Source organism: Phascolarctos cinereus, unplaced genomic scaffold, assembly GCF_003287225.1.
Source record: "Phascolarctos cinereus isolate Bilbo 61053 unplaced genomic scaffold, phaCin_HiC Scaffold_5;HRSCAF=322, whole genome shotgun sequence".
Taxonomy (NCBI): domain Eukaryota; kingdom Metazoa; phylum Chordata; class Mammalia; order Diprotodontia; family Phascolarctidae; genus Phascolarctos; species Phascolarctos cinereus.
Window position 1 is genome coordinate 296,860,330 of NW_027555958.1, and position 27,391 is coordinate 296,887,720.

The 27,391-nt window shown below is 45.7% G+C and overlaps 1 protein-coding gene across 1 annotated transcript in view; it reads right to left on the minus strand.

Moving 5' to 3' along the window:
- Positions 1-18,643: 18,643 nt before the first annotated feature.
- The window catches only part of NGFR (nerve growth factor receptor), a 30,465-nt gene continuing 21,717 nt past the window's right edge, over positions 18,644-27,391 (minus strand). The window contains exons 4-6 of the mRNA XM_020997687.2: positions 24,585-24,837; positions 23,060-23,220; positions 18,644-21,293 (exon numbers count right to left, since the gene is read on the minus strand). Coding sequence (XP_020853346.1) covers positions 20,992-21,293; positions 23,060-23,220; positions 24,585-24,837 — 716 coding nt within the window. The 3' untranslated portion in view covers positions 18,644-20,991. The remainder of the gene's footprint in view (positions 21,294-23,059; positions 23,221-24,584; positions 24,838-27,391) is intronic.

A 27,391-nucleotide genomic window follows, 5' to 3' on the forward strand; every position in this document is an offset into this window, starting at 1 on the left:
AGATCTGTACTCAAAGCCTTTCCATCCTACTAAGATCTTCCAGGACATCTGTTCTGTTCTATTCTGTTCCAACCTTTGAAAACTTAGGATCACCTGCACACCACACTGAGGCACAGATGTGAAGAGGAAGGTTTCACTAAAGGGAAATGTCTACACTTCACATTTATACTCAACTTTATTTTATTTTAAGGTCCACTTTTCTCCCCCAGCCCTTCTACCCCCCTGTTGAGAAAGCAAGAAAAATAAAATACATTAGGAACATGTATAATTAAGCAAAACAAATTCCTGCCTTGTCAATATATACACTTCAATCTGCCTCTGATTCCATTACCTCTATGTCTGGAGGTGAGCATTTTGTTTCATCATGAGCCCTCTGGAATTATGGCTGGTCATTGGGTTAATCAGTTTTTAAGTCTTTCAAAGTTGTTTGTCTTTACAATATTGTTGTTATCATGTCAATTGTTCTCCTGATTTTGCTCACTTTACTTTGCATCAGTTCATACAAGTCTTCCTAGTTTTCTCTGAAATCATCCCCTTCATCATTTCTTACAGCACAATAGTATTCTATCATATCCCTACACCATAACTTGTTCAGTCATCTTCCAACTGATAGTTATCCCCTCGGTTTCTGATTCTTTGCCACCTCAAGAAGAGCATCTATAAATATTTTTTGTACATATGGATCCTTTCCCCTTTTTCTTTGATCTCTGCAGTATAGTACAAGTTATGATATTGCTTAGTTTTTATACAGGAATGTACAATTTAGTAGTGTTTTTGGTATAGTTTCAAAATGTTATCCAGAATGGCCAAGCCACTTCACAACTCCACCAAGAGTGTACTGACTTGCCCATTTTCCCCAGTCCCTCCAGTATTTGTCATTTTTCTTTTTGTCAATTTTTTGTGGCTCACATTTATATAGAGTGCCTCAAAGTTTAAGAATCACTTTTCTCCGACAGCCCCATAAATTAGGCATTGTGAATATTTTTACCCATATTCTACAGATGAGAAAACTGAGGCTCAGAAATTAAGCGACTTGCTTAATCCCCTGCTAGTGGAAATTGTTCGAGCTCTCATTTGAATTCAGCACTTCTGACTCCAAGGCCAAGGCTCTTTCCCCTGTCTCTCAACAGAACAATGAATTCTGTGGGGCTCCAGTGCCACGAAGCTTTGCTAAAAGATAGATCTGCCTCCTCACATAGGTAGACTTGAGATTCATTAGTTGGAAAAGGGAAGTTATTGCCCAAGATTACACAGGTTAAGTGACTTGCCCTGGGTCACACAGCTAGTAAATATCTGAGGATGGATCTGAACTCAGGTCTTCTTGACTCAAGGCCCAGTGCTCTATCCATTGTACTAACCTACCTCTTAGTGGAGGAGGGAGAGAGGAGGGGGAAGGAGAGCACTTAGAACTGAAAATAAAATGAAATTGAATTTGAGAGAAAAAGAACACAGAGGGAGGAAGGAAAGAAGGAAAGGAAGAAAGAAAAAAGAAAGGAAGGAAGGAGGGAGGAGGTAGAAGGGAGGAAAGAAAAGAAAGAAGAGAAAGGAAAGAAGGAAAGAAAAATGAAGGACCATATTTAAGCAGCTATAGAAAGAGAAATTTTAGTCTGGAATTGAAGTATGCTTCTGTGGCCCATCAAGAAAGCAAAGAATGGTCCCCAAGAACCTAGGCAATAGAGTGAGCATCTGGCCTGGAGCAACTGTAAGAACCTAATGTTTTTACTAAATCCCATCAAGGTGGATTCAATGAAGAGACAATGCACTCCAGAGCCTTTAGTGCATCAAGTGCTTGATAAGTGTATTTAAAAATAACTCAGTGGCTAAAGCTTTACAAAGTGCTTCCCTCACAACCACCCTGGGAAGCAAAGAGAGATTAAAGATACAACTGTTATCCTCCCCACTTTACACATGAAGAAACTGAGGCTCAGAAAAATGAAATAACTTGGTCACACATACAATAAATATCAGAGAGAAGAGAGGAAAATTGAGTTCTCCTGGCTCCAAGGCTCTTCTCATTATACCATGCTGCCTGGAGGAATGGATAAATGAATGAATATATAATTTATCTAACTTTACGTTGTTTGCGGCAGGAGTTTTGATCACGCTGTCGTACAGTAAGAAGCCTTTGCCCACCAAGTGCAGGTAGTGATAAAACTTCCTAAGAGAATGAGACTCTGAGAGAGAGATTAAAGGGAAGATTTTCAATCCAAAAACGCTATGGAGCCCCACCCTGCCCATCCCCATCCAATCTCTTGGGTAATGTTAGGAAGTATAAGTGACCATCAACAAATGCTGAAAAATTAGATGGTGCTAAGAGCACGGTGCTAGAATTAAAGTCAGGAAGATCTAAGTTCAAATCTTGCCTTGGATACTTACTAGCTATGTGATAGTGGGAAACTGCCTCAGTTTCCTCATCTGTAAAATGGGAATAACAATATCACCTATTTCTCAGAGTTGTTGTGAGGATTGAATAAGACAATGTGTCTACAGAGCTCTGAAAACCTTAAAGTATTATACAAATGCTAGCTATTATTAGCCTTCTAGTTGCTGGGGTCCTGACCCCCATGGTTTGGAGACTCCACACAGACTAGCTAAGTGCAATCTGTTTTTCTGAATGGAGCCAACATAGGACTTTAGCAAGGCACAAAGGGAAAGAGAAGAGTTAGGGTTAGGGGCGCTGTCAGTATACTGTGGCACAAAGAGAACCATGATGAAAATCATATGCAAATTGTATGTGGATACTAAGCTAATAGCCCAGGAGGCCCATTTTTTTTTTCTTTAACCTGACCAGCAGTGAAGTTACAGGGTAGGGAGGAGGAGAGAGAAGCAAGTCCTCTTTAAACGGAAATGCCAATCCAAAGGGCAAGTTGCAGCGAGCCTCTGTCTCCTGTGCCAAGCCCCATGTGGCAAAGTGCCAGGTCTTTCTCTGGCGCCAGCCTCCCTTAACTGGAGGGAGTGGAGGGAGTGGGGGTTTGGGGACGCTGGTTGGGGATGACTGGCAGCCCGAGGGTTAAGGAGACAGGCTCTGATCTGGGATCCACTTTCCTCTTCTCATGGGCTGAGCCCCTCCAGGGTCTGTCTACAGCTGTCCCTGCCAGTCTGGAGTTGGGGGCTGGGGAATGAGGGAAGAAGGGGGCTCTTGAACAGAATCAGCCCCTGGATAATTGTGAAGGGGGGAAGTTTGTTCTCAGTCACCTTCTCCATCTCCACTCTTAAGCACCCACTTCAGGCAGCATCTCCATAGGCCTATTATAGCCTCACAATTTCCCCTTGTTCACCCCCATCACCTCTATGAATACCAACACTCAGGCCAAGGCATGTCAGACTGAACTCTCCTTTTGCGGAATCACAAAACCAAAGAATATCAGAGCTCAAAAGAAAGCTATCTTATCTACATGCATGCCCACTCCTTTTAATGCTATTATTTTTTATGGATACCTTTTGTTTTGGTACAGCAATCACTTCTCATTAAAAAAAAAAGTTAAGGAGAAACTGTGGTGATTCTTGCAACACATTTAACTTCCTGCTCTTAAAGCTGACCATTCCTCCACTGAAAAAGAAAGACGTATTTAAATCTCAGTCGTCTGGAACCATCATTCAAACCCTTCATTTTGAAGAGGAGGAAGCTGAGAATCACAGAAGGGAAGTGATCTGCCCAGCTAACTCATCTCCCTAGGGCCCAAGGTGACAGCTAGCTAATCTGACGAAGGATTCTGCCTGAGGTGTTAATAGGGGGCCATAATGCCCAACCCCAAGTGAATATGCTTTTTTAACTGGAGCTTTCTGAAAACAAGGAGAGGTTTGGTGAGTGACCCTCTGGGACGCTAACCAGACCCCTGCCTTGCCCTGACTATAAGAAAGAACTACAGTGAGAGAGACGATATATTCAGAGTAAAGATTTACATGCATATTTTTGGGCATAGCCCAAGTGGGAATTTATTTTGCTTGATTGACTGTTCACAGGGCAGCTAGGTGGCTCAGTAGACAGAGAGGCAAGACTGCAGTCAGGAAGACCTGAGTTCATATCTGGCCTCAGATGCTTATTAGCTGTGTGATACTGGGTAAGTCACTTAACATGATTTGCCTCAGTTTCCTCATCTGTCAAATGAGCTAGAGAAGGAAATGGCAAATCACTCCAGTATCTTTGCCAAGAACAAACAACAACATATGGTTTGCAACACACTTTACATATTTGGGGTGGAGGTGAGGGGTTGACTGGTTATATACGGGTGAGGCTTATGGTTGAAGTACTTGACTTCTAGTCTTCAGCCAAGTCAACTCTGCTTCAAGTTTACTCCAATGTTGAGTAGATCATCTCCCCCTCCCCAATTCATCTATACATGATCTAATTTGCTCCTCCCAACAACCCTGTGAGGTAGATGTTATTATTATCCCTATTTTATAGATGAGGAAAGGGCTCAGAGAGGTTACTTGCAGATGTCAGAGGCAAGATTTGAACCCAGGTCTTCCTGGCTCCAAGTGCAGCACTTTATCCACTATTCTGACCTGCCTCTCAAATGAAAACATCATCATGGTCAGCACCCAGCCTATAGCAAAGAATTGTCCTTAGAAATTGACTGCTTGCCAACAACTTGTAGGCACCCCTGCTCCCAGGGCGGAGAGACGGTACAGGAGGAAAAAGTACTGCATTGGGCATCAGGTTGTAGCCCTGGCTCTGCCCAGGGTAGGTAAGTGAGACATTCAGTCACCTATCAGGTGAGTGATTTTGAGCAGGTTATAGCTCTTCTCTGGGCTTCACTTTTTCCTCTGTAAGATAAGGAGGATAACTAAATAATCTCTCAGGCTTGTCTCAGTTCTGACATTCTACGTCTTTGTTACGTCATGGGGTTGCCCTTGGCCTCACCCCCAGCCCTATGGGAGCCAAACCACTTTGCCACTGGCACCAGTACCCTGACACACCTCTCCTCCCCTGGCAGGAGCGACAAGCCCACATTGGACCTGTGTTCCCTTCCCCGATCCCTAGCCTGACTCACCACCTTAGGTTTGCCCAGCTCCCAGGCATCTGGCATCTGCCCCAGAGAGGAGCTGGGGCAGGCTGGGGCCAGCTGGGCATGTGGCACCAGCTGGGCACGTGCCCTTCCCATGTGTTAACCCAGAAGGGCACACGGTGTGTGTGGGGGTGAAGCACATAGTGCCCAGAGCCTGTGCCTGGTTCTGTCTTGTCCCTGCTTAGATCAGGCAGCCAGGGAATGTCAGAACCAGAAGAGACCTTAGAGACCGGCTCTTCTAACCCTCTTATTGAACAGGTGAGGAAGGTGAGGCCCATGAGTGAAATGATTTCTTTAAAAGTCCCATTGCCACTCACAGAGATTCCTGGACAGCTCATGGAGCCATCATCCCCCACCCCCTCCGCTATCTTCCAGTCAATCAGCTTGTAGTACTACCAAGTGGCAGAGCTGAGATTGAAACCAGTTTCTTTGATTCCAGATCCACTTCTTTTCACTCCATCCTCCTCATTTTACAAAGGAGGAAAATGAGGCTCAGAGACAACTCCCCTATCCCATGGCTGGTCAGGAAAAGAGATGGGGTTAGAACTGTGATCAGTGGATGTCAGGCCAAGAATTTTCCCACCACTTTCCATTCTTTCTTAGGGATTCTGGAGTTTAAAATGCACAGGTGAGTGATTTTAGCCCTAGTGGGCTAAAAGCCATGGATTTAATTCCCTTTGTCTCAGAATCTGCTCTAGAAGTCAACAGTGGCCAGTGCTGGGTAGCTGCCTATACAAGTGTGATCTGAAAAATTTCAGGAAAGTCATTTTAGCCAAATATGCCTCCCTGGCTTTCCTGTGGGGTGATGGAAGCAGAAAGCGGGGAGACCTGGGTTCTAGTCCCAGCTCTGACTAATTCATTTTGGGACCTTGGGCAAATCACTTTATCCCTCTCAACCCAAGTTCCCTCATTCGTAAAACGGACAAGTATATAGCAGAGTGGATAGAATGCTGGACCAGGAGTCAGGAGATCTGAGTTCAAATGTGGCCTCAGACACTTACTTATTAGCTGTATAAAATTGGTCATTTAACCTCTCTGAGCCTCAGTTTTCTTGTCTGTAAAATGGGGATAATAGTAGCACCTACCTTCCAAGATTGCTGTGAAGATAAAATGAGATAATATTTGTACAGTGCTTTGAAAACCTTACAAAAGTGCTATATAAATGCTAGCTCTTCTTACTTTTATTCTTCTTAATAATCCTTCCTTCACAAATGTGTTATGAGAATCAAATGAGACAACCCATGTAAAGTGATTTGCAGACATTAAAGTGATCTATATGTTCTACCTATTATTATTGTTATTATTTCTCCATTTCTCTATGCCTGTTTCCTCATCTGTAAAATGAAGATATTAATAGCACCTACCTTCCAAGACTGCTATAAAGATAAAGTGAAATAATATTCGTAAAGTGCTTTGCAAACCTTACAAAAATGCTATATAAATACTAGCTCCTTCTCTTCCTCCTCCTCCTCTTTCTCTTCCTCATCTTTTCTTCTTCTCCTTTTCCTCCTCCTCTTCAGCCATCTTCTCCTCTTCATCCTTCTCCTCTGCCTCCTCTTCCTCTTTCCCCTTTCCTCTTCCTCTTCCTCCTCCTCCTCCTCCTCTCCTTCACAAAGTTTTTATGAGGATCAAATGAGCTAGCATATATAAAATGATCTGCAAATTTTAAATTACTCTATAAATTCTAGCTATTATTATTGTTATTCTCACTTCACCTCCCTCAGGGATACAGTTTCCTTCCCCATATTACATGGATAAGGATGAAGAAAGGAGTTTGGGCATAACTTGGAAGGCAAAAGGGAGCCATGGGAGGGAAGGTGAGCTGATCAGAGAAGTGACATGGTCAACTCTATGCATAAACGTCATTTCCACAGTAAGATGAAAGAAAACTCAGCAAGGTAGGAGAATGGAGAAGGGAAGACACCTCAAGTGATTGCAATAGTCCAGGTACCGAGTTGTCCTAGGGAGTTGGGCCACTGGATTAAAATAATAGTATCTAGAACACTTGAGGCTTTGCAAAGCCCTTCACGTGTCTTCTCAATTAGATCTTCACAACAACCCTATAAAATAGGTGTTATTTTTAATCCCCATTTTCTGTATGAGGAAATTAAGTCTGAAGAAGATAAGTGACTTGCTTAGACAGTATGGAAGTATCTGAGGCAGAATTTGAACTCAGATCTTCCTAATGCCTAGTCTATTGCTCTATCCAGTTAACTGGATTAGAGAGAAAGGTACCTCAGATGATTAAGTGGATGCCAGAAGGAAGTGGGGTTTTGGCTCTGTGCAAGGAAAAACTTCCCGGCAATCAGAACTGCCTAAAAGTGGAACAGATTGCCTTGGAAGGAAGCAAATGCCATGTCCCTGGAATGTCTCACCCACAGGCTAGATGGGCCATCCAACACTGATATTGTGGAGAAGATTTTTGTTCAGGTGAGGCTGGACTAGAGGACTGGGTGCTCCCTTCGAGCCCCCTGACTCTGCTGTTCTGTCTTCCCTGCCCTGCCTGCCTCACATGAGTAAATGATGCCATGTTGGTGAAAGCTATTTCAAAAACTGTCAAGTACTCTTCTTCCTGTTTTATACTGAAATGGCTTTATTTCTTTGAATCAAGGCACAAAAAAAAACCCCAAATAAAAACATTGGGGGTAGGCTAGCATAATAAACCTTTACCAGAGAGTTCTTGGCATCTTAGAGGAGCTCCTTTAACAAAATTCTGCCGCAGAGGCAGTGAGGTGTGCAGTGGACAGACCACTGGCCCTGGAGTCAGGAGGACCTGAATTCAAATCTAGCCTCAGACACTAGCTGTGTGACCCTGGGCAAGTCACTTCATCCTGACAGCCTCAAAAAAAAAATGTTGCCTCATAGAACTGTGAGCTGGACCCTGCTCTCAGAGATGTTCATCAGAGATGCCACAGATAAATGAAAGTGGGGTGAGAAGAGTGCCAGTGGGGATCCTCTCCAGGGAGGGCAGAGGTGGGGATCAGGCCATAGTGCAGAGGAGTGGGAGATACCTTAGAGGGGAAGGCAGGGGAAAACTGAAAGCGGAGGTCTAGAAACACTGGGAAAATATAGTCTCCATCTCTGCTAAACTCACCATGTGCTAAAACAGCTTTTTTCAGAAATATCGAGGCTATGCTCTTTGTGTGATCTGAGGTGGGAATAACAATATAATTATTTATGTAGCTCATTGTAAATAGTTCTGTGCCATGTGACAGCAATTACTTCGGGAGAAGGGGCAGAGTTTTTACTAATTTGGGAAAGGAAAACTAGCAGAAGTCGGTAGGTGGAGCCTGAACATCCCAGGAGGTCTTGGAATGCGTGTTGGTTGGGGGGAGGGCAGGTATGCTGGAGCTCAGAACCCATCTGGGGTGGCCTGGCAGAAGGAAGACCCATCTCCGCTGAGGAGGGTAAATACTCCCCTTCTTCCTTTCCTCTCAGGCCCTGGGTAGATCCAGAACCCATGTCAGATGGCCAGGAGCTGGGAAGACTCCTCACCCCTAGACACCCCCCCTTTACTTCCTCTTTTGTCAAGGCTGCTTGAGTATTCACAGGACTTGAATGAGATAGGAGTCAACAATTTTTTTCCTTCTGATGATATGGAGGACCGGGGACTATCTCTCCATCGTCCTAATTTATATCTTGCCACTGGACCCATATGGCTCTGGAGGAGAAAGTGAGGCTGGTGACTTTGCACAGACCTCCCTCACTTAAATCCAATTCACTTGCAAGTCATGACATCACCTTCCTTATGTCATGGTCCTCTTCGAGACCCCAAAAGACAAACAACAACCAACAACAAACAAAATGGAGGCCCACAAGGCCTTACCATTGCTCAGCCTCTACACCCTGCAGTCTCCCAGCACTGATTCTGATCTACCTAAAAAACCCAAGAAGCTCTGGGCCTTGCTATTCATATCCTTGTTATCCTATTTCTGAATCTTAGGATTTCCAGACCTTTCCATCTGCCTAGTAGCTGAACTTTCTGTATCTCTTGCCCAATTAGGGTGTGAACTCCTTGGAAGCAATGACTATCTCAAGTTTCTATTTGTATTCTCAGTCCTTACCTCAGTTCTTGGCACTTTGTAAGTACTTCATAAATACCTTTCATTCATTCAAACAAGTATCTATTAAGCACCTACTATGTGCCAGGCATAGTGCTAGGTCCTGGGGATACATGTACAAAGAATGGAACAATTCTTACTCAAAGGGATGTCACATTCTAATGAGAGAAACAATAAGAACACATATAAATATTTACAGTATAAATATAAAGTGAATAAATACAACTATGTGCCAAATAGTTCAATACAAGAGAGTGGTTTGGGGGAAAATTAACAAAGGCTTTGTGCAGAAGATGAAGCTCCAGGTGCATCTTAAGGGAGAGAAGGCTTCTACTTGGCCGAGGTAAAGAGAGGCTGTATTCTAAGCATTAGAGACAGCTGATGAAAAAGCATAGAAATGAGAGATGGAGCGTCTTGGTGAGGAGACATACTAGCAACCCTTCAAGATGGCAGCATCTCCAAAGGAACCACTGACACTTCTGGGATGGGAATTGAAAGGGATTTAGCCGTAAGTAGTATACGAGTCTTGCCACTAAATTCCTCTTCTGATGCCTCTTTGTTACAGAGACATGCCCCCAGGTTTGAAAAGGGGTTTGAACAGTAGAAAGCAAGTTCTCTTCATTTTTACTAACCTGGAAGTTCTCAAGTGTATGCCAAGGATGGACCATATGTCTGTCTTCCAAGTACCAGACTAAGTAAATTTGAAGAGGCTTTCCACGGTGGTAGTTGCATGGTAGAGATTTTTTAAAAATACAGTAACTCAGGAAGACTACCTCTTAAGCCAAAGGGAGTTTGCATTCTGTTGGTCAGGGAAGGACCAACATCTATGAGATCCTAGATCTCTGAAGCATAAATATGCCATACTTATTCAGTCATGAAGTCCCAGTTCTCCAATTTGACATTTCTGTAATTACACATAAACTCATACGTTTATATTTTTATCTTTTTCCCTGAAAGAAAAGAAAATTCCTGTTAGCCTTTGGGGCACCTCATCTCCCATATAGATTGCCCAAGAAAGTTATCCAATATTGAGGACATTCTGTAGCTCAAACCCTAGCTCACAAACCCTCACCAGTGCATTTATATTTACCAATTCATTATCCGGAGAGTGTATTGGTTCAAGCAAGACACCTAAACAAAAGAACATGGTAAATAAAGTGACAAGATTCCCATGTGCATATGGGGTACTCTCTTCCAAACGTTATCACACTTCTGGTGGGGAAGGAAACACACACAGGCAACACAGGTGTGTAAGGACCGCACGAGGAAGAAACACATGTAAATAACAGGTATGGCCAGGGGACGTATGGGAGGGGAAACATACTGCAAGTCCATGTGGTCAGGGAATATATGTGCAAGGTACATACATAGGGAATACATGTAGTGGAGACACGTTCCTCACATCTCTGACCCAGCAGGGCAGCTATGTCTACTGTTGATAGCTCTTCTCTCTACTGTGTGTGTTGTCTCTATCTGGTATCTCCCCTTTGCTGGCCTGGTCCACTTGGTAGGTGGATGCCATGTCTTTGTCTTCTCAGGGCTCTGCTTGTCATCTCATTATCATCTTTTATGGTGGAGTGACTAGCAAGTTTCTTCCTGATAAGAATAAGCTGATATCTCTTTAGTCATGACCAGAACCTATGAGCAGCAACAAACATCTTAGAAGCTGCCAAAAATAGCCAGGCAGAGGTTACCTAGGCTGAGATTGTCCCTTCTTTCCCACTATTTCACTTCTTACCTCCCTACCCCACCACTCATGCTTGAGTCCTTTGTCTCAGACCACAACCTTATTTTATTAAGGCAGCTAAGTGAAACGGCGGGTAGAGTGCTGGACTTGATATCAGCAAGACCTGGATTCAAATCCTGCTATGGCCATTTATGTGACCCTGGGCAAGTCACTTAATCTCTGTCTGCCTCAGTTTCCTCATCTGTGAAATATGGATGATTACAGCACCTACCTCCCAGTGCTGTTGTGAGGATAAAGTGTGATAATATTTGTAAAGAGCTTTGCAAATCTTAAAGTACTATATAAATGTTAGCTGTTATTATTTTAGGGTTCAAAATTCCTCAGAACTTCTGTTTCATTGTCCTATGGGGATACTATATCCCTGAACTCGTTTTAAAGTATTCTGTCAAAGAAGCGGGAGCTAGGTGGTTTTAAAGTACCAAGAATTTCCTGAATGCTACCCTAGCCCCCACCAAATCCTCTGGGACAGGCATATAAATGTATTTGCGCCAAAAAGAAAAAAAAAGCTAAGGGAAGTCATTTTCCATTCTGCATTCCTGGCACATATTCCTGCCTTTATAAACCAATATCTATACACATATATGCTCTGCATAAAACACACAGACATATATACTACACTGCAAGGCTGGCGTGTAGACAGATGGTATCCAAGACAGGAAGACCTGGGTTCAAGTTCTGCCTCTGACACATGTTGGCTGTGTGATTTTGGGTTAATCACTAAACCTCTCATTGTCCTGGGCAATTGTCTACGACCATAAGTTAAAGAAAAGGTGCCGACCTGTATTAGTGGAGAGAGGTTCTTTGTCCGTAAGTTCCCTATCCACATGAAATCAGGCTGATTTCAAGTCAGTACCTTCTCTTCAATTTAAGGTCATATGTGGGTGTAAACATATGGATAACACACATGCAAACATATGTTAGCAGGAAAAAACAAATAAACCCAGGAAGAGCATCTGATTTAGTACTATATTTTACCCAGCCAAATGCCTCACTGTCTCCTACACCATTTTGAAAACTCACTTCAGATGGGATGAGCTGGTTGCAATAAAAGAGATGGAACAGAGAAATGAGCCACTCCCATTTCAAGGGGACTGACACACAGTGCTAAGATCAGAGCCAGCTGGAGGGAATGGTAAGGTGAATTGCAGTTGGGAGATGCCTTTTGATTTGTTCTCATTCCAGGGAAAGGTGGTAGAGCATTCTCTAGCAGAAATTTCTTAATGGAGACATTTGTGCCATTGGAAGGTTCCGCCCCTTCCAATAACCACCGTGACTGGGATAGGCATGGGATTGAAATGAAATGAGGAAAAAAGCATTCCTGGGGTCATTCCATGGGGAGCAGACCAGGCCCAGGGAGGAGTCTCAACCCCAGATATCAAAGGATTCCATAGGGAATATTGCAGGAAGAAGCTGAGGGAACGATTGCAGGGAAAGGGAATCTGGGATTAAGATGTGCTGGAAGACAGCAGAATAGGGCTGGTCTGGGTACACTTTGAGTGGGTGGGGGGTGGGATCTGGAATGTTCCTATATGCAATTCTCTAATGGAATCGTTTGGACATTCTCTTGGCCTTAGCTCCAGATGGGATTATGTGAGGAGGTTGGAGGGGGGAAGAGGTTAGGGTATAGCAATGGAGATCATTAGAGGAAACCACAAACTGGGGTTGTGGAAGAGCCTTGATAGGATGCCAAGATGCTTCCCCTTTTTGGACCTGCATCGATGAATAAGAAGGTACACAGAAGAAGGGAGAAGAAAGAGCCAAGAAACTTCACAGATGTTTTGCCCTTCAACTTTCACTTGGAATAAAAATACTAGACAGTAATGCTGATAATAATAATCACTGATGCTTTCATAAGCACCTTAAGGGTTAGAAGATGCTTTACACGTATTCTCATTTGAGACTTATAGCAGCTCAATGAGATAGTTGCACAGGTATTATTATTCACACTTTACAGATGAGATAATGAAGGCTCAGAAAAGTTAAATGACTTGCCTAGGGTCACATAGATAGTAAACAGCGAGAGGAGGATTCAAACCTAGATCCTTCTTGCTGCAAGTTCTAGTACAATACCTCCTCCAGGACCACTTTCCCTACTCCCACTCTCATTGGTTCCCCAGAAGATAGCTACTATTACTACTTCTCCCCTCATGGTTCTAGAGGTAACCAGGAAGAGTTTATTTTTAAAAATACTTTCACCCATAAGCCCCCACTGGTGTGCATCCCATTGATTATCAGCCAGAGCTAATTGGCTTTTAGAAAGGGCATATTTACTAAGAGTATATGGTATATATTAATAATTACGAAGGTATAGCAAGGACAGTTGTTACAGAAACATTCCCCCAAACTGAGGGTACACTCTTCCCTTCCACTCACAAGATCCTTAGGGAGAGTAGGCTCAAACTTAAAGAGCACATCTGTCCAAAGGGTAAATTCAGACTCTCTGAAAGTCTTCCTCCCCCTACCCCACCCCTTTCATCAAGTACTCAGGACATTCCCCTTAGGGATTAGTTGGGCTCTGAGGGTAGGTGCCTTTTTAGAACACCAAAGCTGCCCTTTCCTCAGGGTGCCTTGGTTGCCCTTGGTGTGCTTCTCAGTTGCTGAGATGGATGCTGCTATCAGTCACTGCTGCTTCAGGGAGACGGTGACTAATAGCCAATAAGAACTCCAAATCTTTGACCTTTCAAAGTGAAGATTATAACCTGGCCAACAGGAGACCGGGGGAGAAGGGAGGAATAAATTAACTGCAAACTTGTTCCTCCTTCCCTCAAGAGCGAGGCTTTCCCATGAATCCTTTACCTTTGACCTCCACTCAACTCATATAGGTAGTAAGCACGATTCCAACTATCTTGCTGGATTATACATGGGCCCCAGGGTATGTCTAATTCTTTCAGGCAATCACAAGACATTTCCTTTGTAGCATCATCTTTCTTCATCCAATGATCAAAGTACTTCACTCCCAAACTGATTAACTAGTTTGAGCCTAATTTATACCCTTGATGTTCAGCTGTCTGAACCTTCTGTGATTACATTAATTGGTGGGGGAGAAACAGGGAAGGTAGGGTGGAATTTACACTAGGCAGCCTCTACATTAGACAATTTGATGTCCAACATGAAATTTCTTTGAGGGCAGAGCCCTAGTTGCGTAGCAGCAAGAGATTTAGAAGAATGTAGAGAGATGGCCCATCCCTTCTGGTAGCTCCCAGTCTTGTGGAAGCAGCAGATACAAAGATAAGGCTTTCTATCTAAGATTCCATTTATCTAGCTGGATAGAACTGTGCAGAGCATCCCTGGGAAGATAGAAAAGGACTGAGAGGAACAGGAGGGGCTGTCTAAGAGAGTCCCAGGAAATGAGTAGTCAATGTGATGGAAGAGCAAGGTTAGTGTTACACCAGGCAGAATAAGATGGCTGCCTGAGTCATAAAAATTGAGTGGTTCCCCTAAAAAGCCCCTTCCCAAATGGAAACTATCTCCCCAACTGGGACTGCCATAGTGCCTGAAAACCTTGCATAAGCATATCCTTAGAGAATACGAGAATGTGGGGCAGCTAGGTGGCACAGTAGATAGAGCTCCAGCCTTGGAGTCAGGAGCCCCTGGGTTCAAATCCAGCCTCAGACGCTTGAAACTTACTAGTTGTGTGACCCTGGGCAAGTCACTTAACCCCGAGTGCCTCACCAAAAAGATAGAGAGAGAGAGAGAGAGAGAGAGAGAGAGAGAGAGAGAGAGAGAGAGAGAGAGAGAGAGAGAGAGAGAGAGAGAGAACCTAGAATGTAAGGGCTGGAAGGGATCTGAGAAATCACGTAGCCCAACTTTCTTGTTGCACACTGTGTAGTGGCAAGAACACTGAATCAGGGGATGTGTGGTTAAATTCAAGGTGGGCAAGTTGCCACTTGTGTCACTTTAGGTCCCTCATCTGTAAAATAAGGGAATTGGATTCAATGGAGATCTAATCTGTGAATTCTGTTTAAATGCTAATGGGAAGTATAACACATGAAGTCATTATCAGCCCTTGACACCTCAAGGGTTCAGGCACTAGGAGGGAGTGAGAGCTTTAATGGAAGCAGAAAAAGTTTAAGACCTGGGATACTTCAGGAAAGAGGGCAGGCTCAGGTGGGGTACTGAAATATGGGAACTCTAAGTAGGGGTATTGGGAGTGGGAGGGACTCAATATGAAGGCAATGAAATGCTGAGAAAAGAGGAAAGAGCATTGGGGGCAACTGCTGGCCAATATCTCCTAAGACCAGATTTCTGGGTCTCAAACATTGCTGTACCCAGACAGCTTGGGGCCCAAGCCCCCTTCTTCCCTCTCTCCGTTGGCAATCAGCCCACCAGCTGCCACAGAGTGAGAGAGGAATCTGCTTTGCATTACTAAGAAGCTGCCTCCCCACAGACATATGGTCAGCAGACTCCCCTACCCCTGGGCATCTTGGGAAGTGTCTCCTTCTGACTCCAACCCTCACCTGGCTTCTCCTCTCCAAAAAAAGAGTCCCTGAAGTGACCAAGTCCCTGAATTCCAATGGTTTGTCTGCCCTTCTCCCTACCTCCATCCCAAGTTGGGGAGCCAGAATAATGGAGAGGGATGAAGATTCTGAGTTTCTCTTCTTCCTATTCCCCACACTCCAAGGGTGAGAAAGAGGGGCTGTGATTCTGGAATGTGATGAATGGATGACTTTGGAGAGACAGAATCACACACTTTAGGTCCTCCAAAAGTGTATGAGGGAGAAAGGCAGGGGATCCCCTATAATCTGATCCTATTGAGGTTGGGATATGAGCAGATGAGCCAAGGCTACAGTGAGAACTAGGATATGAAATGTGGGGAGGACTCCCTAGTCAAACTTATCATGGAGGTAAAGCAGAATGGAAAGCGCTACGATTGGAGGAGTTGAGATTAGAAATGAGGAAGGAAAAAGCTTGAGGAAAGAAAGAGGATGTCTTTTCCTCCTCAACCCTGAGGGGGTTTTCTAGAATGGAAATTCAATTCAAAAACCGACAAGTGGGGTATTAGTGTGTGGCTAACAACTATCTTTCTCTAATACTGGAAACTCGCTGAGGGCAAGAATGACTTCTTCTGAATCTCCTAATACCTAGCACAGGACTCTGCCCACCAGTTATACTCAACTTGGAGGACTGTGGTTGTATGTGGTTTGTCCTTCATTCTCAAAAAAGACCACGACTTCAGGAAGAAGATGCCATGACTTGCAAATGAATCGGATTTAAATGAGAGAGGGCTGTGCAAAGTCACCAGCCTCACTTTCTCCTCAGGAGCCATCTGGGTTCAGTGGCTGGATATAGATCAGGGCAACTGAAGATGGCCCAGGATGCAGTGGGAGACCATGGCCTTTTGAAGCTAAGGTCTGACTGCCAAGAGAAAGAGGGCCTAAGAGGGTGGACTTCTCAGATAGGAGCTGGGAATTCTTTCTCCAGTAGAACCTTCTGATGGGGGGGCCCTTTGTTTCCCCAACAGGAGCACTAAATTAGTCCCACTAATACTACAGCACTTCTTCCTCTGATGAGTATGGCCCTCTGAAATATATGTCCAGCCCCTGCCTCTCTCAGGAGAGAGGGTGCCCCAGTGTGAAAACAGAGGGCCAGGGGTTGGGATATTTGGGTCTGAGTGATAGAGTATCTCCACTTCTTCAGTTTTCCTTTCCTTCTCCCCTAGAAAGATTCTTCCCAAGACTGGGGAGTTATCCAAATCCAAATAATCCCTCTCTTCCAAGTGTCTTGACACCATTGTAAAGACAACCTCCCAGGAGGTTGAGTAGGGTAATAGGAAGAGCTGTGTATTTGGAGCTAGAAATCTGGGTTGAAATTGCAGTTCCTACGAGCACAGATTTAGAGCTGCAAGGGACCCTAGGAGCTATCTAGTCTGACCCTCCAATTTTATAGATGAGGAAACCTAGACCAACACATTAAATGACTTGCCCAAAGTCACACATGTGATAAGTGAGATTGGGCATGCCAACCCAGGTCCTCTGACTCCAGTCCCACTGCCATGAATTGCCATTTACTTACTACCCACGTGGCCTCATGTACAACACTCAGTTTTTGCATCTGTGAAAGGGGCACTGGAGTTGGTGATTTCTAAGTTCCAGCTAGGTGGCTCAGTAGATGGAGTGACAGGCCTAGAGTCAGAAAGGCTCATCTTCCTTAGTTCAAATCTGACTTCAGACACTTACTAGCTGTGTGACCCTGGGCAAGTCACTTAACCTGCTTGTGTCAATTTCTTCATTTGTAAAATGAGCTGGGGAAGGAAATGGCAAACTCACTCCAGCATCTCTGCCAAGAAAATCCCAAATGGAGTCATGAAAGAGATGGGCATGACAAACAAGCAAAATTCTAGTTCTAGAGAACCTTTCAAAGTGCAGCCTTTCCTGACACTTTGGGCAGTGTTTCTTTGGGTATCTCCCCTGGGGTCTCATCACTCCTTTACCTCTTCCTTCTCGGGAGAATAGGGTTCAGTTTGCATGTTATTCCTTTGACGGGTTTATATGTTGCTCTGTTCTGAAGGTGTGTCCTCCCTTCCTCCATCAGCTTGTCAGGTGCCTGAGTTGTGACAGTCTCCCCATTGAGGTTGCTACAGGTATTTTGTTACATATGGGACCTTTCTTCTGGTTCTTGACCTTCTTGTGGCAAATATTGGAACCAAAGATACAGCCTAGTCACTTTTCTTGCCCCATTCCAAATACTTTTCAGAATAACTAGAGTCTAATTACTACACCAATTCACAGCTCTACTGTGTGTTAGTTTGTAAAGAGCCAACAGGTTCTTTACTTTGTAAGTAACTTCTGTCTTTCCCTCTCAGATTGGGAACTCCCTGAGGGCAAGGACCATGTCTCCTTCATCTGAATCTCTATCCAGGATATCGACCGAATATTTTATTGGCAGAATATCTGCAATTTGCGGGATTAAGGGTAAAGAAAGAGTGGAGAGTCTAAATACCTCTCCTCCTCCTCCTGTCTCTCAATGATCTCCAATCCCTCAAACTGTCCAGACTTCTGGCTGAAGCAATTTTGGCTTCTCTCCTTGGGCTCCAGAGGCTGATGCTGTTTGTTTTTCCTTTGGAGGATGGAGCCTGACACTCATCCCCCAATTTTCCCAGCCTACCACAGAGCCAGAAACTCCAGTGGACAGAGCCAGGGAGTTGTAGAGGGCTGAAGAACGCTAAGAAGGCTCCCAGACCCTGCACTCCGAAGCCAGAGACATGGAGGAGGAGGAGGAGGAGAAGGAGGAGGAGGAGGGCAGAAGGGCTGAATATGGGAGAGGAGGGCCCGGAACAAGAGGGCAGCAGAGAACAGCAATAGCATTGGATGAACTCTGAGAGTAGTGCCAAGAGCTGGCACCAGCTGGGTCAGGATCAAAGCTGAACCAGGCTGGCAAAAGCCAAGGAAGGATTCAAGGGATTTGGGAATTTTGGCCCAGGTCTTTCCCTGGAGAACTGGGTAGGGGGATCTCCCTGCCTGACTGCAGGATGAGGTCCCGACTGACATCTGGAATCAGCCTTGTTAGGAGGGGGTTGGTTACTGGCCAGGCCATCCCAGCGGCTGTAGGTGTTGAAGAGTGGGTAAGCTCCCTTCATCAAGTCTCTTGTTCCCCTGTGATCAGTTTCACTTATGACATGGGGTCAAGTTTGCTGCTGGTCATTTTCATGCCTAGTCAATTTCACTTTCCCTCTCTAGCCTCAGAAGAGGGGGTGGAAGTGTGAATAGTTCCCTACTGCCCTCCAACTCTTCTCCTTAGTGAGAAAAATTAACCACTTCGTGACTGCAAAATTTTACTTGATTTTGTTTTAAAACTTTCCCTATTGAGAGGTGAGGGAAACCAATCTTGAATCCTGGATTAGATGCCTGGTTCCCCCTCCTTTCCATTTTTACCTCTTCCCTCAATATTTATTCCCAAAAAAATCTGTACTTTTTTTTTTTGCTATTTAATTATCATCCTTTATGTTTTATGTGTTGGTTTCAAGAAGGTTCAAGAGACAATTACACAGGATGCAAGGGGACAGGGTATTGAGGACTGGAGGGTAGGCAAACAGAGAGACAGATCTGGAGGCTGCAGACAAGAGTCCCCCCACCCCTGCTCCCATGGGAAAAAGGGGCAATGTCACCTCCAATCCAATGGGGGTGGGGTGAAAAAGGTGATTTCAGGGTTTAGAGGGGTCAAGCACCCATACACATGCTAAAACATACTTGCAAAACCTTCTCCCAAGTGGAGCAGCTCCCACCCCCACCCCCATGCCAACCCCCTCCTTCTCAAAGGGAGGGAGAAATAAATAAAACTCTACTTCAGGGAGTGACCACAAGGACAAGCCTCTCATCCCCCCAGACAGAACCAAGTCAAAAGATGGAATTATATACAGTTTCTGGGTTTCCACAGTTTTCTTTCATGATCCCACCCTGCCTCCATGCCAAAAAAAAAAAAATCCTTGCTTTCTTACACAGGGCCTGGAGAGCCCTCTCCCAAGCCAAGAGGAAGGGGCACTCAGCAGGCCTCTCCCAGGGCCTGCGATCTCTTCTTTACTTTAGGATAAGTAGAATGAGAATCACAGTTATTGCAACATCACTTTCCAGGCCTGAGGAAATCAGGACGGGAACAAAGGGTGGTAGAAATTCCACTGATAAAAATGACAATCATTCCCCTCTGTCCTTCATCTGCCTGACGAACAAGATGGAAGAGGAGTCCCTTCCAGGTCTCCAGTACCTGGGAGAGATCTTCTGCTGAGCGCAATCTAATCCTCCTACTGTCCTGCTTCTCTGATCCTGAAGTTTACCCCTCAAACTCATCCTCTCCTGCCCTGCCCCCAGCCTAGATCTGATCAACCTTCATCCTTCATCCCAGACCTAACTGGGCTTGCAACCACAGTGAAAGGAACTCTCTGCCCCTCCCAAGGTGCCTAGGAGTGGGGGGGGTGTGGAGAAAAAGGCATTCCTGCATGACCAGCCTGCCTCTGTTCTCCTGATCTGAAGGGAGTGGGGTGTTGGGAGGGAGGGATCACTGGCTAGGTCCAGGGCTGGAGCCGCCAAACCCAGGGTGAAGAAAATAAAGAGGGAGGGCAGATTCCAAATTCCCTCAGAATCTTCTCTGGCAGCTTCCCAAGATAGGATCCTGACCCAGCCCAAGAGACAAAAAAACAGTTGTTGAAGAGAAGTGTGTGTGTGTGTGTGTGTGTGTGTGTGTGTGTGTGTGTGTGTGATGGGGTGGTGGAGGGCCCCAGCGAGGGTAGTAGCCGCCAGCAGGATTACTCCATCACATGTTATTCAAAACAGCCCTTTCTTACAACCCTGGTGCCTTTGGCAAAAGAGTAGGGACACCTAGAAGTCTGGGGTATGGGTGAGCCTGTGCCTGCAAGGGAAACTTCCCTCTTTTCCTCTTTCCTACTTTCCTTATAGGGAGAAAAATCCATCATCACTGATGGGTGTTTGTGTGACCTCGAACAAGTCATTCCCCCCTCTCTGGGCTTCAGTGTCCTGTAAAAGGAGAGGAACTAGGTGCTTGCTTAGGTCCCTGCCAAGTCTGCCCATGCAAGATCCTGTCATTTTTCACTGCCTGGGACTCTGACCAGAAGGGCAGAGTAGGAATAGAGCAGTTAGAATTAAAAGTTCATCAGAGGACAGTATTTCACTCCCAGGTTTCACAGTGTCAAGTGCATATGACCATACCTTCCTGCCTCTTACCAAGTCCCCTTTCTGTCACTGAGCTTGTGGTCATGGGGGGAAGAAAATGTGTTTTCTCCTTACCCTCCACCCCAAGCCCCTTCTCCTCCACCATAACCAGAAGGCAGGAGGTGGGAGTAGGGAGCAGGGAGCCACATGAAAGAGGGGGAGGTGAGGGTGGAGGGGCTGCTATCACAGATGGAAATCAGGATGGTCAAGAGAGGGAAAGTGAGGAAAAGAATGGGAAGCCCACTCCCTGACCTTTGACCCTTACCCCCTGGAGAGAAGGGGGTTTGCTCTCCATGGGAGCTTCTTGGGGATTTGGCTCGAGCGTCTGACAGTCTGAAAGAGGATCTGAGGACCTGCTGAGGGAGTGAGGAAGAAGACACCCAGAGGGTGAATGTCCCCTTGGGTAGAAGGAAGTCTCTCCTCCCTCTCCAGTTTCCTTCACATCTGAAGGGCTCTGCCCTGTGGGATGCTGAGGGGAAGGGGTTGAGGGGAGGGAGGGGAGCCCCAATGCCTGCTCAAACGGGGGAGGTGGCAGTGGACTCGCTGTAGAGGTTTTCCACAATGTCTCCCCTCTGGATCCGGCGCAGGGCAGCGTAGAGGGCATCCAGGGTGGCACTGTCCTGGGCAGCCCAGCTGTCGAGCAGAGCCCTGACAGGGCAGTCCTCTCTGGTGAGGGAGTCTATATGTTCGGGCAAGTAGCCCAGCTCCCCAGCCAGGTGTCGCCAGGTGTCTCCCGATGAGCTGTTAAGCAACTTTTCAACTTCTTCCCGTTTGGCTGGTGGGAGGCTGCTGTAGAGACCTCCATCCCCCTTGAGAGCTACAAGAGAGAGAAGGGGTAGTCAGGTAGGGAGAAGTGCACCCCTTACAAAATGGACAGCAGGAGACTCCCTTCTGGGGAATAGATTGACCTTGAAACAGCAGCGTTTGGAGGTTAGACTTGTAGAAGGCCTGAGACCCTGGATAAAGGACTCAGAATAGATTGTATCAAGGCAGCTAGGTAGCTCAGTGGATAGACCACTGGGCCTGAAGTCAGGAAGACCTGAGTTCAAATCCTACCTTAGACACTTTCTAGCTATATGACCCCTGAGCAAATCACTCAACCTCTGTTTGCCTTAATCCACTGGAGAAGGAAGTGGTGAACTACTCCAGTGTCTTTGACAAACTCCCCACCCCCCACCCCGGCCACTGCCCCACACAATATGATACATGGTGTTGTGAAATGTTGTACAACTCAATCTATTCAACAACAACAGTTGTGTCATCTGCCCAAAAGAAGGTTCATAGACCTAAGTCTGGAAGTATTAAGACCAATGAGTCATTTACTTTTGGCCCTCAGTTTTCTCATCTACAAAATGAGAGATTTGGTTAGATCAGTGCTTCTTGAACTTGAATCTATGGACTCAAAGGGTCCGTGGATATATCGCAGGGGTTCCATGAACTTAGGAGAACAATTACATATTTTTTCAATATAATTGGTTTTCCTTGGAAACCTACATATTTTCTCTTATGCATTTAAAAAACATTATTCTGAGATGAAGTTCATAGGTTTCACCAGGCTGCCAAAGGGGTCTGTGACACACAAAACAACGTTCAGAACCACTGGTCTGGATGATTCCAAAGGTCCCCTTCAGTGCCAGATCCTAGGAACTGACAGAAAAGCACAGGGAGAGGATGTGACCACTCTAAGTCAGGGGCATGGCCAAGGCAAATTCTGCAATTCCTGCTCTCAGGTCTGCTCCCTTCCCTTCCAACCGACTAATGATGGGGGTGGGGGTGGGGAGAGATGGTGAGGGAAGAGGAGGGGGGGTGAGACAGAACTTCTCTGCTCTGAATAGTCTATAGGAAGGTACAAGTGCCTGGTGGGTGAACTGGAACCATGCTATGGGTGGCTAATTAGGGACATAATTAACCACTTGTCCCTGGGAAGTCTGGGGCAGGAGGCTAATTGCAGCCACTTTCTGGGGTAATTAGCCCCAGGGGGGCAATTAGCTTGATGAGTCTGGAAGTTCTGGTTTAGAAAAGACCTCCCAGCTCCTCTGGCTGGAAAAGGCTTCCTAGGTCATCTCATCTATTTCCCAGAGTCCAGGCTGACCACTCCCCTCTCTGGTTCCAGATACATAGAAATAGTTGGATGGTCCATAGAGTGGTGGACTTGAAGTCTGGAACATATGAGCTCAAATCCTGCCTCAGACACTAACTAGATGTATGACCCTGTGCAGGTTGCTTAACCTTCCGTGCCTTAGTTTCCTCATCTACAAAATGGGGATAATAATAATATCTATTTCACAAGGTTGTTACAAGGATCAAACGAGGTAACACATAATGTGGTTTACAAATCTTAAGGTCCTGGCTATGATGATGATGATGATGATGATGATGATGATGATTACAGAAGTTTCTCTTTCAGATCATTTCTTGGAAGAAGATAACACCATCCACTTGCCTTGGTTACTTCCCTCCTCTTTAAGTCTAACCTCCATCCCTACTACAACAGAACCCATGGGTGGAATCAGCCACAGTCCCAACATATGTGGGTATTTCTTCCCCCGACCCTCTTCCCTACAGGAGCCCCAGCTCTGGTACCTTGGACTTGAGCTGTCTGAGTCTGGGGCTGCTGGTCATGGAGACTCTGGCTGTCCACAGAGATGCCACTGTCACTATGTAGCTTCTCCCCCTCTGGCGATGGCGTCTGGTTCACAGGCCTATTGTTGGCACCTTGCTTGTTCTGCTTACAGCTATTCCACCTGTGGTCAGAGAGGGACAGGCTCAGGGCCTCAGGTTGCTGCCAATCCCTGTTTGCATATTCACTGGGTATTCGTGTGTGTGTGTGTGTGTGTGTGTGTGTGTGACATGTATTACTAATCATACATAATGCATACATATGGGTGCTCAGGGGCATGGGTGGGACATATAATGGGGTGGCAGTGACCTTGTTTTCCACTTCTCTTGTGCATTTATTCTGTAACTTTGTGTACTTTTGTCTTTATCTCTTTCTCTCTTATCTATTGCCTTTAGCTAGAATGTAAGCTTCATGAAAGAAGGGACCACGTCTTATATAAGTTTTCCACATTCAGTGAGTGGCCTTCCTAGCAGGTAAAGCCTAGGTCCTAGGCCCTAGCAGCTATGGAAAAGACATTAGGTGAGGGCTGAGCTCCTGATAAGGGAAGGAAGAAAGGAAGGAAGGAAGGAAGGAAGGAAGGAAGGAAGGAAGGAAGGAAGGAAGGAAGGAAGGAAGGAAGGAAGGAAGGAAGGAAGGAGAGAGGGAGGGAGGAGAGAGGGAGGGAGGAGGGAAAAAGGGAGGAATGAGGGAGGAAAATGGAAGGGAGGAAGGAGGGAGAGAGAAAGGGAAGAAAGAAGGAAGAAGGGGAGGGAGAAATGGAGGAAGAAAGGGACAAAAGAAGGAAGGTGGAAGGGATGGAAGTAAGAAGGGAGAAAAGTAAGAAAGGAGGAAAGGAGGGATTCCTTCTCAGCCTCTCTACCCACATAAATTCACTTTCTTCTACCATATCCAGAAACTGGGAAGCTGATGGGAAAATTGAGTCTGATTCTCAGCTGAAGTGAAAAAAATATGTATATTGTGGGGTTCAGGTCATGAGTCAAAGACCCAAAGTCCAGAATCAAAGGTCAAATATCCTCACAATTATGACTATCCAAAAATGGAGTGGGCTGCCACAGGAGGAATAGACTGGATTACTGCTTGATGGACATGTTATATAGTAGATCCCTGCTCAGGTATAGGCTGGACAAAATGTTCTTTGAGGCCCTTTCCAACTCAGAGATTTAACACTCCAACCCCTAAATGGCTAGAGAATAGGAGTTTGGTCCATAATTAAGAGGAAAGAAGTGTGTGACTTTGGGATCATATTTCTCAGAGTCTCAGTTTCCTCATTTGTAAACTGGTCTCTATAATCTTTGAGATCCCTCCCAACTCTGGCATTTAAAGGTCCTTTCCAGCTCTGACATTCTAGGTTCTGACATCCTTTGTTCTAAGGTTCCATTGTGACTGAATATCTTATGATTTTGTGATTCTGAGTCAAAGGTCAAGGTAAAAGTCAGATATCTGAGCTGAAAGGCTTCAAGCCCCCAGGTCCTCAACCCTCTTACTTACCTCTTGAAGACAATGTAAGCCAGCAGACCCACAACCACGGCGGCCAGGATGGAGCAGTAGACAGGGATGAGATTGTCGGTGGTACCTCGGGTCACTACAGGTTGGGAGCTGCCCATCACAGTGGTCACCACGTCAGCCACTGTGCTGGCCTCGGTTTCAGGCTCTGGGGGCTCATGAGGCTCCTGGGTGATTGGGGGTGGGCTGTCAGAGCCCAGCAAAGGTGTGGTCCGGGTTGTCCAGCGGGCTGGGATCTCTGCCCAAGGATTACAAGACATAGGAGGTGGGTAAGTCCTCCCCACCCTGTACTTTGCATTCCCTCCCTCCCTGTCTCACCCCCCACCCTTCTTTTCTTACACTTTCCCTTTCCCTAAGGCCCCAGCCCAACTCACAAGCCCCTCTCACCTTAAGACTCCCCCATTGCACATTTCAGAGGCATAGGGTGGTAGGAGAGGAAAGGTTTCAAGGAGAAAGGTGTTCTGGCTAGCAGAATAGTGCTGAACTTGGTGTCTGACCTGGGAGACCAGATTATGATATTTACTAACTGTATAACCTTGAGAAAATCAACAAACCTCTCTGAACCTATTTCCTCCTCTGTAAAATGAGGGTGTTAGTAAAAAAAAATGAGGGTATTAGTGCCTACTAACAGGTTGTTCTGGGGATCAAATAAGATAATGTATGTAAAGGGCTTTGCAAAACGGAAAGCTATATATAAGGGTCACCAATTATTATTTTCATTATTTGTGAATAAGTGTGTTATGAATATGTATATACAGATGCCAGGAGAGAAGGGCCAGGGCCAAGAACATAGACAGGAAATGGACAACAGCAAAGGCCTCGAATCAGAATCCTCAATCCCACCACTAAACCTCAGTGCTGTGGGATTCTGGGAAATAAGTTCTCTTACTTGGTTGGGTTTTGGTTGGGTTTTGGTTGCCCCATACAGCCCCTAGCAAGCTGTACCCTGAGGAATAGGAGATACTTTCTCAAGTTTATACAGAGAAGATACACAGTTTCCCCAAGGAGCTGGCTTCTGCCCCTGTCTGGTCCCATTCTCTGTCACTCAGTGCATACTCCCTTCCCTTCCCCATGCCACCAAGACTCCTTGGGAATTGAAGGGCTCGGCTGGCTCCTTCTCCTTTGCCTGTGACTAGGCAAAGCCCAACATCTGTTTCTGAATTGGCAAGGGCCATGACTGGCCCAGGCCCCACAGTGTGTCTGGTCTTGCCACCCAAAGAAACGCTGTAGGGCAGACTTAACCCTTTATGGGGAGGCAGCAACACCCACACCCTGGGAAATGAAGGGAGGTTGCAGGTTTCTGAGCCAAGAAAGTAAACAATGCCCACTGGTAGGAGAAGGGAAGGGATGGATACTTTAGCCCTCTGCTTGTGCCGGGCATCTCCTGGCAGGAGCAGGTGGGATTTTCCATTTCACCACCCAGTCAGGGGGCACCCAGTGCCAGCTATGTAGCCTCTAGATGCCCTGGGGTATCTGCCTGGGCATGAAATGCCTCTCCTTACCCAAGTTAGAGCTGACTGAGGGGAGAAGAGAGACAAGATGTCTTATAGGCTGCATCTCCCAGGCAGGTGCTTCTCCCTTCTCACCCCTACCACTCCAAAGTATCTTCTGGTTCACCTACCCAAACAGGAGCTACCTATTTGCCTTCCTGTATTTCCTTGACTTGAGGATAAAGCCACTTCAAAGCATTTATATTTCAGTCCCTGCTGAGGGATGTGTCTTCCAGATGTGTAACTGGAGTCCATCTGATTGGGAGGGTTGGTGGGGAGGGGAGGGTGGTGCCACAACCGATCATCCCCCCGCTGTGGTGAGACACCAGCCGAGTTATCCGGCAGCATCAGAGAAGGCATCAGAGCTTCCCTAACTTTTGCCATGACCATGCTGTATGACTTTTTTGGATAAACTGCTTTCCTTTGTGGGCCTCCAGAGCCCTCTGCTCTGCATTTATACTCTCATGGATTTCCCCACATCCTCTCCCTCTTCCCTCCCAAACACTATCCTTCAGACTTTGACATGCCCTCTTCTCAGACTATAGCAAACATACCTAGTGGGCTGAAGGGACTGGATATCAAGAGGGTCGGTCAATTTACAAGGGAAGGAGTGGCTAGTCAAGTCATTATGGTAATTACCAGGGAGGTCCATGGTATAGGAGGAAGGGAACAAGAGAGGGGCCTTCTAGGGCCAGAATCTGGATGGAATTTGCGTCAAGAGCCAACAATGAGTTTTATCCCCACCCCCGACCCCTTTTCCCCCCTCCATCTTCCCAATTCCCTCTAATTTCTTTTGGGTGGGGGGGGGGTTGGGAAATGAGATCCAGATGTGGCCACGTCCCCTAGTATCCCAACCTGCCAAACCCTTGGCCTGTCTGGATAGCTGTTTCCGGGCTAGAAGCTGGCTCTGGGTGGCAAGGAGGGATGGTAGACAGACCTACTTTTGCATTTCCCCCACCCCCTACTTTTCATTTTAAACCTGGGAAGGTATCATTCCACCCTGGAGGGCAGGTCACCTTATTAACATTTTTTATATATATATGTCTGTCTGTATATATATATACATATATATGTCTGTATGTACATATATATGTATGTATATATACACACATATATATGTATGTACATATATACATACTATATATAATATATATTATATATGTGTGTGTGTGTGCTTGTGTGTATATATACATATATATGTGTGTGTGTATGTGTGTGTGTATATGTGTGTGTGTGTGTGTGTGTGTGTGTGTGTGTGTGTGTATCCAGGAAAATATGTTATCATAGGGGTATAGGACAATC